At 39.7% G+C, this 12566-nt stretch overlaps 1 protein-coding gene across 1 annotated transcript in view; it reads left to right on the forward strand.

Moving 5' to 3' along the window:
• The window catches only part of AGBL4 (AGBL carboxypeptidase 4), a 2119283-nt gene that overhangs the window by 1150391 nt on the left and 956326 nt on the right, over positions 1–12566 (forward strand). The window contains exon 6 of the mRNA XM_054979842.1: positions 5131–5170. Within this exon, the coding sequence (XP_054835817.1) occupies positions 5131–5170 (40 nt within the window). The remainder of the gene's footprint in view (positions 1–5130; positions 5171–12566) is intronic.

Raw genomic sequence — 12566 nt, forward strand, 5'->3', positions numbered from 1 at the left:
CAGTATTAGTGTAGGATTAGCCGGTTGCTGTATTCAGAGCCAGGTAGGAATTTTTTCTTCCTGTTACCCAATTGGCCCGGGTACGGGGTTTTTTTTGCCTACCTTGCACCTGTGCTGTGGTTGAGGTGATTGGCATGGTGGAGCCGATTAGTTAAATCTCATGGCAGGATAGAATTTGGGAATAGGGAGCGTGCCGGTGAGCACCCTTGGCACTTCCCCATTCTGGGGAAGAGGGGTCTGCCAGAAGTGGGTGGTACTGCTTGTGATGGCTGCCATGCTGCATGGGCAGACTGCCTTGGGGAACCCTGTGTGCAAGTCCTACCTCACTGCTGTACGGCTGAGGTGTAGGAGTTTGGTTGGGGGAACCAATTTTGCCTGGCTGTCCAGGTAGCAGCCATCCGGTGGATGGCTTAAGCCTGGGGCTTCGGGGCTTGCCCAAACAGGTCAAGGAGGAGGTCCAAGGTGTGACCACGTGGCTTGACCTGTACTGCAAGTAGGCCCTTGCCGCATTTGATCGTTAAGGTTGTTAAAATTTGTTAATTCAATAAAGTGGCCCTTAGTTCCAAACATTGGCGTCTGTCTCTTCATTCCGACTGGGGTGGTAAAACCAAATAAAGCTAAAGTAGGCAAGAGAAGGAAAGCAAGACTGGATATACAGTTCTGATACCATCTTTGCTTAGATGAGTTGGAGGTGTAGAAATGGGACAGTAATTCGCACAGGGCCCAGAATATCTAGTTGTAGCAATGCTTGATGGCAGAAAGTGAGTAAAGGATTACATTGTTTTAACAATGTACAGGGTTAGCTCTGCAGAAGGTGGTAGCAGACCTGGCTCCATCAGTATGGCTATTAATTGTATCCTGTTTTTTGTTGGAAGTGGGAACTGAGTGCACTGTGACAGTGGATTTACATTAGCACATATCAACTAATGAATTGCATTTACAGTCCTAAGCATCACTTTGATTGCATGACAAGTTAGGACCTGTTTTGACAAGGTTACAAATGAGCAGATTTTTGCAAAAGAGAACTTTTTACTTTAGTGTTCAGTCAGGCATGCTTCCATACGCAAGGACTTTCAAGTGTCACCAAAAGAATAGAGACAGTGTAATGATGAGAATTAGATTAGAAGAGGATCAATAGGCCTGACAATAAATGAGAGCAACACAGACATTATTGAGCAGATTAAGAAAGATAAATTGAAGTGGACAGAATATTCTGCTATGCCAGTGCTATATAAATGCTGGACCAACAGAGTTTAGGGTTGTTGTCTATTAGAACGTGCAGGGAAAAAGAAGTAAGTGGCAGTAAATCTCACTAAAATGTGGCATATGTGCAAATGGTGCATGCACCAAAATATTTGAATTGTTCATAGTCATTATACTAATGCTGTCTCATGGTTAAATGACATATTTTTGATTGGTATCTAGTGAGAGGTGATAGCTTGCTAGGAAGATATTTGGTACTATATCATTGTTAGTGATTCCTCAAAACTTCTTGTAAATGGTATATCTTTCTAGTGCTCATTAATTGTACATAAACATTGGGCCCTGTTGTTCAATATGGGCAAAACTGTGCTATTTTGATTACACAAGTATTGCTGGACCGTGTATTTCTGCTGTACTGTTTATCTAATGTAAATTAGAGATTAGCCCTAACTAAGCTGTTTCAAACAAATTTTACCAGTTATGGGGAAGTGTGTAGCCTCCCTCCAAGACCATACAGAAAAGAACTGTTTTTACTGATCTTCTGAAGGCCAGTTACTGAGTTTCTGCAGGAGGGAGTTCTAAAACAGGGCACTATGCAAAGAAGGCCTTGCCCACATGCCCACTAATCTCACTTTACATGGAGCTGGCATATTAAGGTCCATTCCAAAGATAACAATTCATTGGCGTGTTTATATGGTATGGTCTGAGGCCATTAAGGATTTAAAGTTCAACATCAGGACTTTAAATTATGAAAGAAACTATGAAGCAATATAATTGCGCTTATGTAGGGAAAATGTTGTCTTTTCAGTGAGTTCCACATTCTGCACAAACTCTCTTCAAAGAGAGAGTGGAGCATGTTAAAATAATTTAATCTTCTTGTTACCAAGGCATATGTAACTGAAGCCAAGTCTAAAATTTTCAGGCCTGGTCACAACTAGTAAACCAGCCTAAGCTGGGAAAACTACTCCTGGCCACCTCTGCTGTTTCTCAAGTAGTAGGGCTGGATCCAAGAGCACCCCAAGCTGTTCCTTCAAGGTGAATGTTACCCCATCCAAGCCAAGTCAGGTTACCCCATCTAAGTAACATTGCTCCCAGTTGGGCTTTACCTTCAACCAAGAGCACTTCTGTTATTTGGATTATGCCTCTATTTATTTATCCACATCTAGTCCTTTCAAGCTTCCTAACACCAGTTTAGGGACTCCATTGCCTCCCTGAAAGGAACAAGAGGTGTATATCATAAGCAGTTGATGACATTGTAATGCAAGAATTATCTTGGCAGTTTAGAGATTAAAAAGCATGAGAGGCAAAATGCAACCCTGTGGTGCCCCATAAGCCAAAGGCCAAGTAACAGAGCAGTAGTCTCCCAGCACTACTTTCTGATATGTATGAACCAGGTTAGTATCAAACGCACTGCAAAAGCAGTTTCCCTGAATCCCTTTCTGTCCATCATCACCCCAGATATATACTATGATTAGAGGTATCAAAAACCACAAGAGGTCCATAAGTACAAACAGGGATGTGCTCCTCTTGTCTTCAGCCCAGTAAAGATCAAGGTAGCTTCTGTCCCATAATCAGTGTGGAAAGCAGATTGAAAGAAAGCTAGATAACCAGTTTCACCCAGAAGTTCCTGGAGTGTGGGGCATGTACCCATGCCGAAGCCACTATTTTTCGGAAGGGAATCTGAAGAATTGAATCAAACTGAGATGATGAAGAAAGGAAAGCTAGATTAGATTTAGAGGAAGGTGGAGTGAAAATTGGTAGAAGAAACATTCACAATTTCAGATATGCAGATGACACCATGTTACTGGCAGAAAACAGTGAAGACTTGAAACGACTACTCATGAAGGTTAAAGGAGAAAGCTCCATAGCAGGATTACAGCTGAACATCAAGAAGACAAAAGTAGTAACTACTGAGGAATTACACAATTTTAAAGTTGACAATGAAGATCATTGTCACCTTGGGAGAGGGGAGGGCAGGAGAAAGGAAGACTCAGCAGAGAGGGCCTAGATTCCCCTCACTCACCATGGGCCTGGCCCTGAAGGGGAGGCATTGGGGGTAGTCCTGGGTAGAGATGGGCACAAACAGCAATAAGAACAAAAAAAAGCCACGAACAGCTCAATCTGCTGTTCACGAACAAGCTGTTCATGAGGCCCCATTCTAAACAAGCAGGTGGTCGTTGCAAGCCTCGTTAGTTGCTGTTTGTCAAGCCAGACAGTCTGGCACCTGCAATCAATTCCCTTGGCAACTTAGGCAGGGATTGTCTGAACTCTGTCTGACCTCCTGCTGTTGCACTGGAAACCCCAATATAAGCCCAATTTAGCTTGATAGGCAGGTCTTCCTTTCAAGTGTGAAGCTCCACATTTGTTACAAAAAGGGAGCAAAGACCAGAGGGAAGGGGGGCTCCTAGCTCTAACTTTGCAGGCAGTGGAGAGACAGTTGCTGTTGGCATTTTGATGGAGAGAGTGCATTGGAGCTTGAATTTTCTTTGTGTGTGATGGGATAGGGATCTACCCCTTCAAGTTCCAGGGCTGCTGCCAGGCTCTGGGGCCAAGCTATTATTTATTATTGGTACCTTTCCTGGTGCCTGCTCAGGTCAGGTTTCTGGGAATAGTGCAGTAAGGATCTTGACTTGGATGATGGCTAGAGGAGAGCCTGCTGGCCCCCAAGAACCGCCAACCACGAACATGTTCGTGAACAGGGCCATGTTCATGGTTGTTCGTGAGTCCCTGTTCATGTATGGCAATGAACAATGAACATCATGTTCGGTTTTTTTCTGTTCGTGCCCATCTCTATTCCTGGGTCAGCCCTCCCTTAGACAATCCTTTAGGCCAGGCCAGAGAGGCCAGGAAGGAAGGATAAGACCTCTCCTGTTGTTCAGAGAGAGATGGATGATTTCAGAGGTTGAGAGTGTGCACATGCATATGTATAACTAAGGCTCAGCCAAGGCTGTGCAAGGAAAAAGGAACACTGCAGGGCACTGTGGCCCTGGGCTCTGACCACTGTAGGGGGAGTCTAACAAGTAAGTTTGACACCTTGACGTTTGAAATAAAGTGGATTAGTGGAGCATCCCAAACCTCTAAAATAGTTTTGAAAAGCTCTCAGAAAAAGGTGAAAAGATTTATGGCTTTTATACATTGTGCTGGGTACATATTAATTACATCTCAGGGCTATGTCATATTATCAGAATGGAGTGACTAAGAGCTACTTGCATATGGCTGGATTCCACATCTTTCCAGTGATATCTATAAGACTCAAGAGAGTGAAATGGTTTCCCACACCAGTATCATTCCTCAGAGGACCCAACAAAATTGTTCCCATTCTGTTCTGGTAATGGATTAATCTTTAATGATTTTATGCACATGTCCTTGTTTTCTGTCTTGAATTCTTCTAAGTGCTTGTCTGAATGATTTGTGTCCTACGCTATCAGTGTGAGGTAAGGTCTGGGGTAGTGTTTGTGGGGTAATAGCAATAGCAATATCTGGAGTAATAGCAAAGGTTTGGATTATCCAGGGTCTCTTTTAACTGACTTCCTTTACTCCTCTATGGTGGAAATACATCTCAAGACTGAAATGTGGTTTTAATTTTTTTTTAATTAATTTGGGATAGCTGGACAAAACTTCAGCATTGCTATTCCTTTGCTGATGTGCTAAATGCCTTCTTGATTAGAATCAGGTAGTTAACAAATGTCAATAGACATGCATATATGCACTTTCACCATCAAGTTAATTACTGATTCTCTAAGAATGGAAGCAGCAAGGTTTTCAAAGGACTATGCTAGGTACAAATGGCTCCCATCCAAAATATCAACTTTGAGCCATGTTACTTGTAATTAATTCTGTTCCAAATATCAGAACACTTGCTATGTCTAAGCTGACCTATGAAAATTAGTTATCTTTCAACAATTCCTTTTATCATCTGTTTTTCAGCAACAGCGGAAACTTGACCTCTTGACTATAACCAACCCTGGTGAGTAAGCCACAAGGCTCAGCTTTTTCTGTTTTCTTAAAGAGATGGTTCTCTCAATGTGCCTCTCCCTTCCTTCCCTGACATGCAAAATGAAAAACACTGTTCCCTAGAAAATCTTTAACATAATAAAAACTGACAGCTATATTGTGTTTGGTAAAGCCCCGGGCAGTTATCCATTCACAGAGCTGCCTCTTCAGACCTTTACTCTGTGAATCTGAGTGCTGATATTTCTTTAAGCCTCTTGGGGTTACTGTTAGTGGTATGTCTGCAGGGCAGATACACTATAATTCACAATGCATGTTCAAGTATCACAGAAACATTCAGTTCAACTCTCTGCAGTGTTAAAGTTAGATATTTACTAAAGAATAGAGAGAGGCTGTATAATCTATGTGTTCTATTGGAGGGGAGAATGTACAGTTCGATGAAAAGATATTTTATTTGTCAAAAAGCCCAACATGAAACTAAAATACTTCCAACAAGTACATGCTGAAGAATAACTGGCTGTGCCTAAGCATTACTCATGGTGTGTTGCAAAGTTTAATAATGTCAACTATTGTTTTTATATACTTGTTTCTTGGTCTCCTGGCAAATACCAAAAGAAAGAGAATTGCCCTTATACCTAATATTCAATGCATTTATCCCATTCATCAGACATTGGCCAATAGCTGCAGTAGCACAAGCCATTCTGTGTTATTGTGGCTAAGGAAATATATAGGACTATGTTTTGTAAACACTACTTCTTCTGATACCATGTAACATTGACTGGATGCTGTGGCCAGGATCCAATGAGCTACTTAATTTTAGGTAACTCCAAATACTCACCATTTCATGAATGGAAATGTCTTTTAGTTTCAAATGTAGTTTGATGTGTGTCATGGAAAACTGCTTGAGAAACACAAGCTCATGCTCCCTTTGGGCAGACAGAACTAGATTTGCAGATCTTTGGATCACAGAAAATGTTCAGTATATATATTAAGAGGTTGTTTTAAATATTACCATGTTCTTGGTTGACAGAGAGTTAAAGAAAGAAGCAACACAATGGTAGAGAAAGGACAATGATGCTGATTTATCTAAGTCTGGATGAACCATAATATGAAGGACTTGAGAGGACAGGGTCTGCTTCCCTCATGCGCATTTTTGAGTACATGGAGAATCTCTCTCCTTCTCCTTTAACTACATTTCTTAAGAAATCCCTGCAGCTCAGATCACCATGAGTATTCCATCATCTTAATATTGAAAACAAGAGTCATCCTTATAACTCTAGGAAAATTTCAAATATTAGTAATGTAGTTAATGTAGAACAACAACAGAACTTCTTGGAAGACCATTTCAGGGAGACTGTGTTGGGATAATGTGTACCATTGTTTATACATATCTGAATTTATTATTTATTTATTTTATCATATTTGCATCCCGCCCTCTCTGTGAATGGGCTCAGAGCGGCTCACAACAACACAATTTATGTGTTAATGTTGGGAGAAAAGTTCATTTCAAAATAGGTCTTTCTTTCAAAATAGGTCTTTCAAAATAGGTGCCTTTGTTCTGATTATCCTTAAAAAAGAGATAAGTTATTCATGAGTAATATTCATGGCCAGGGCACAGAAACACATTTGAATGGTAGACATGGGAAATAAAAAAAAAAGTATAGTGCAGTGGAGAAAAGGAACTTTGCATTGTGGTATTGCAAATTCATATTTCTGGAAACAAATATTCAGCTCCATATCTGATGGAGAGGGGAAGAGATTTTTTTCAGAAGAAATTATATTATCAAAGCAGTTTCAAAACAGTCCTATTTTCTGTTAATGCTCTATGTACTGGTCATGTAAATGAAAAGGAAGTGTTTGATTTAGTAGAATTCTCTTAGTAGCAAAATAATTGCATCATTATAAGGCAGTCAAACTCCAGAGTCCGTTGTGGTAATTACAACGGACAGCTTTGGTTCAGAGGAAAAACTATTTTGGCAGATTTGGTTGCATTTTTAATCTGTGTATGTACTTAATTTGTATATTGTTTGTATTTTTAATGGACTATTCTTTTTTGTCATAATTTGTCAATGTGTTGTTAACCAGCTTGAGTCTAAGGAAATAATATAGAATATATATATTCAAAATAAATAATAAAGTTGCTAGAATCTGCCAGAATAGTGACAGGTCCTGACTGAGTACAATCCAGAAGTGCTTCTGTACAGTCAGAAACCATGAAATCTGTTAGAGGTGGCCTATCCCCATCAGAAAGAAGGTCCAAGAGTCTGAGAGATTATCTGATAGTGCCACTGAACTATCAGATAAACCCTTTAGCAAGCAGTAAAGTGACTTTCTGTATCTTCCTTATGGTATTGTTCTAAATCTGACTGCCAGGCTGGGGATTTGCTCAAGTATAGCTGCAGATCTGGAGGGTCTTAGCCAAGCCTCTGAAAGGCTATGTGAGGAATAGCCCATTATACTTCGAATGCCTTTACCTTGAGCATTCAAAACATTCTTTCCTTATTTTTTATAAGTCCATTGCTAAAAGAATATCTCAATTTCATTAAATTGTGTATCACAAATGGATACATTTCAAGTACTTTTAGTTTCTGTTAGAAGAGTTTTATTATATTCTTCTTTGTTGCTCCATTACTTTTCAATGGTTAGAAAATATTTTAACCCTCCTTTAGTTCAGTGGAATTACATGTAAGGTTTATACTGCCGTCCTAAGCGGAGTTACACCTTTCTGATCCTATTAGCTTTAATAGTTTTAGAAAAGGTATAGATCTTTTTAGGATTGCACTGTTAACATAGTGTTTCCGTGAGTAAGGATTACTTTTCTACAGACCACTGCTAAGTTAGGACATTGCCACATAAAATTAGATGACAAAAAGAAAAGCTTTTTAAACTTAAGAACAAGTTTCTCTATTCCAGCTCTATGCAAGCCATTCCCATTACAGTCTTGAATACTGCAAGCCTTTCTTACTAATTGAAGCATGAAAATAATATGAAGCTATAATACACCTATTAGTAAAAATTATACTGTCTAATAAAACGTGACAGAAAGTTGTTCATCACTGAAACTCATGCTCCAGATATTCCCAATTGTCCATGCTAATTAATACTACATTGATTCTGATCAAAGAACATGTCAAAGGATCCAGGCTGAGTTTTCAAACAATCTCATATAATTACTCTTCATGTTTGTTGGTGAAAGTTTCCTAGGTTGTTATATTTAAAAATGCATCATGTATCTTCCTAATAATGACTGTTTCTGCTAAAAGAATGGTCAGAGCAAGAGGGCAGTTAAGTTAAACAGAGAGTAGGTGAGAAAGCATATTCATCTGTTTGCAGTCTGGAATGAGGAATCTGGACATATGTTGATTATGCAATTATTAATAGTTGGAGATAGGGTTGCTAACTTCAGGTTGGGAAATTTCTGGATATTTGGGTGTGGAACCTGGGGAGAGCTGAAAGACCTCAGTGGTGTATAATGCTGTTGCCCAAGTCCCAACCATCAAAGCTTTGAAAAAACTAATGGTCATCCTGGCCTGAGACAATGAAAGAGTCAGCTCACACTTTGACTTGAAGGGACACAGAGACTTGGGGTTAAAAGGGGTTAATTTGTATCTTCCTGGAAATATCAGGAAAGGATTCTCTGACCCAGAAAGGGGTGAACAAACAGAAGAGAGACAAATCTCTGACACAGAGGGAAAGGATCCCTTTTGGCTGGCCTGTTCTGGCTGCACACACCTGGGGAAAGGAGCTCTCACAATTGAGCTCTATCTTGATGTCTGCCATTGCCAGTGAAGCAGACAAAGGGGTCTCCAATGTAATTTATTTAAAACATTTATTTAAAATACTTATTAGTTACCTTTCTACCTTGCAGGAACTCAAGGAGGCTAATGTGAAACTTACAGCAAACTGAAACTTCTAAGTTAAAAAGCCTGCCTTATAATGAGATTAGATAGGGCATGTATATAGTAAAGAACAGGGGAATCGTGTGTTTTTACCTTTCTTTTGTATTTCTGCATTGTTGTGCAGAGAGTATTTACTTTTAATAAATTCTTTATAATTTTGAATTGTGGTAGTTGTTCTCCACACCAGACAGACCGTAACATTCTAACAAGCTATTCAAAATGAGCACCAGGGGAAGAGAGGCAGAAGTGTGCAGGTTCAGTAAACTGTTCCTGTGGTAGCCAGTCACTGGGTAACAGGAGACACAGGTACTAGGCAGAACAGCGATGTGAGAAGGGAAGCTGGGAATAATAGCCCTCTCAATACATAATTCCCCAAATGAACAGTTGATGGCAGCGAACCAAAGAAGAAAGAAACAGAGGGAAAACCTCTCTGAGGGTTGGGTGAGCTGGGAGAGTGCCATGTCACCAAGGAGAGACAGTCGGTGGGCCCCTATGTGCCTCAGAGAGCCAAATGGAATAGTACTTGCTTGTCTGAGGGTCCATTCTACCACAACCTGTATCAAAAAATTCAATGCGAAAAGAAAAGATTCTGTCTACCCTTCTCCTTGACATTTCTGTATGGAAATTAGGCCTGTATCAGATGTCTTACTGGTAACTACTTCCTACGTTGCATGATGTAGTTGGAATTGCTGCTGCTTTAAAAGAGACTGAAAAGCCTCTTTCTTATTTTTAGCTCTTGGCCTTGCTGGAAAGGTTGTTGGGTGAGGATGCCTTCTTTCCTCCATCACACCCAACCCCAGTCTCAGAGCATTGCCTGGCTCTGGGGCCTAGCTTGACTGAGGCCTGCCTTTCTTTTTATTTAATTTTCTTTGCTTATATTCTTATTTAGAGCATTTGTTCTTGCTGGCTTGTTGGGTGAGGGTGGGTGGAGGAGAGCTTGCTGAAGTCTCCCTGCAAGTTTGGTATCTCTGGGCATGAAGGGGGCCATTGAAGCGCCCTGAGTTCTGACAAATCATGAAACTAACGAATTGTTTCACGAAATGGGACAATTTCATGAAAGTTCATGATTCGTGATTTGTGGAATGCGACAAAACATGAAATGCTCATTTTGGGTTTTCCCATTTCGTGCCCATCTCTACTCAAAACTAGGATTGCCAACCTCCATGTGGGGCCAGAGACAATTTATCTACAGAAATCAGTTCAGCTGAAGAAAATGGTAACTTTGAAGGTTGAGCTCTAAGACATTATACCTCATTGAGGTCCCCCTCTTCTCCAAACTCTTCCCTCCCTGGGATCCATGCCCAAATCTGCAGGAAGTTTCCAACAACCCAACTCAAACTTGCTCTGAGTTGACTTTTTTACCAGCTGTGGAATACAAATAATCCTCTTGAGGTGTTTCAAAAGGGAAACTGTCCATATAGGAGAATTCACCATGGTGCCCCCCCAATTCTGTTTATTGTTTTCAAAATCTCAACAATACAAATAACTTTTACAAGAATAGGTATCTATAAACAATTATTACATTCAGTATATGGTTTCTAAATTATACATTCATACAATCATAAATAACATATATTTACAATTCATATACAATCATATAGCAATGATTATATTTTATTGTATTGAATATCCATCCTGTTATGTGTTATTGTATATGAACATGTGGAAGTGGATGTGTATAACTAGTAGTGGAGATATAGAGGAATTATATACTTCTAATTTACCACAAATCTAGATCTTTTAAGTCTTTTGGGGATTTCTTGTTGTTTCACCATGGTGTTTGAAAAGCTGTCTATGTATAGCATGTTTCACAAAACATTGGTACTTTAGGTATTTATAACTTATGAAGCTCAGCCTAACTGTATGGTATTTGATTCAATAATAATGACAGAACTTTAGAAAATCAGGAGTACTCACAATGTGGTAAAACACCAGCCTTTCCCATTAAGCGCTGTGACTGCTAAAACACCATGGAATAGCCTGCTTGAGGAGGACAGGAAAGCTCATACTCTCCTGGGTTTCTGGAAACTCTGCAAATCTGAATTATTCATTACGGCATTTTTACTCAGGTAATAGGGCTGTGCTATAAGAAACCACCAAGCTTAAGAACTGTTCTATAACCGATATGCTTTTCAGTACTTTGCTACCATCATGCTTATGTACACATAAATAAATTCTACTTTCATTTAAGCAAGAAAAGTCTTCTTTTTTGGTCACAACTACCTTTATGCGCTGACTGTTCAGTTGAACTACCATCTATAAGAAGACTTCATATATTACCAATTAAACTGAGGAGGTCTAAGGCAAAAGCATTTGGTGGCAGAGAAAACCTTTTGATGGGTCAGAGAGGCAGCAATATAAAGGTCACACAAAAGGAAAAGTGTTCTCAAGGTAAAAGCTTTTGTAAAGTAGAGAACACCTGAAGCTCTGTGTGAGTGGAAATTTTGTAAAAAATTGGTTGCAAACAGAGCCCTCCTGAGGTATAAATTTAAGGTAAAGTAAGGAGGAGCTGGATTAAAGGTCCAAAGGAAAGGGTGTTAAAAAAGTAAAAGAAAAGAAACCCCAATAACAGAAAAACATTACAATTAGGCTCTCAGGCTTCTAATAGTTTGCCTAATATAGCCAGAATAATTTTTCTGAGATATACAATGGCTGACTTAACCAGAATCTCCTGGCTTGTTAACTTTCAGAAACACAGAGACACAGATTCTCTCAGGCCCCACATAGTTTGCCTAATTAACTAGAATGAACACTTTCTCTCAGCACTGAATAAAAACTACAGTTCACCTCACCTCTTAGCTACTGTCCAATCAGAGCAGACTCCATTCACCCATCCAACCCCCCTTCCTCTTTCCTCAGAAGTCTGCATTTGAACCCACACAGTAATAGATATTTTTTTTAAAAAAAAACATTAACAATTAGAAATAAAACCCAAACTATTTAGAGGCAAAACATTCAACAGGCAAAATAGTTCCTGAAAAAAGCCTAAATTGTGAGAATGTTTATCTTTTTCCAAATAGCAACCCTATAGATAGTATGGTAAGTGACTCAAGTTATTGGTGTTCTATTTTTCTCAGTCGTTCATAACAGAGCGCATGGTTGCTTGAGGGAGAATTTATAGGAATATCTAGGAAGAGGCACAAGTTCAATAAGGTGTAGGAGAAAATGGTAACCCTAAAGTAGCTCCCACACTACTCTTTTTGCATTGGCAGCTGTGTTTAAAAAATGATGGGTCATTTACATGCTGATATACTGTGTACTATGCAATCTTTCACTACAATAGGCAGTAAGGTAGATATTGTGGAGGAGCTTCAGCATAGGCTTCTGTAGATATTTATTTATTTGGTTTTTATTCCAACCCTTCCAAGGAACTTAGATCACCCTATGTGGCCTCCCCACTGTACCATTTTATTCTCAGAACATCCCTGTGAGGCAGGTTAGGCTGGGAGAGTGATGGCCCAAATTCATCCAGTAAGCTTCCTGTCAGAGGGGGGAATTTGAATCCAGTCTCCC

Source organism: Eublepharis macularius, chromosome 5 (assembly GCF_028583425.1).
Source record: "Eublepharis macularius isolate TG4126 chromosome 5, MPM_Emac_v1.0, whole genome shotgun sequence".
In the NCBI taxonomy this organism is placed as follows: Eukaryota; Metazoa; Chordata; class Lepidosauria; order Squamata; family Eublepharidae; genus Eublepharis; species Eublepharis macularius.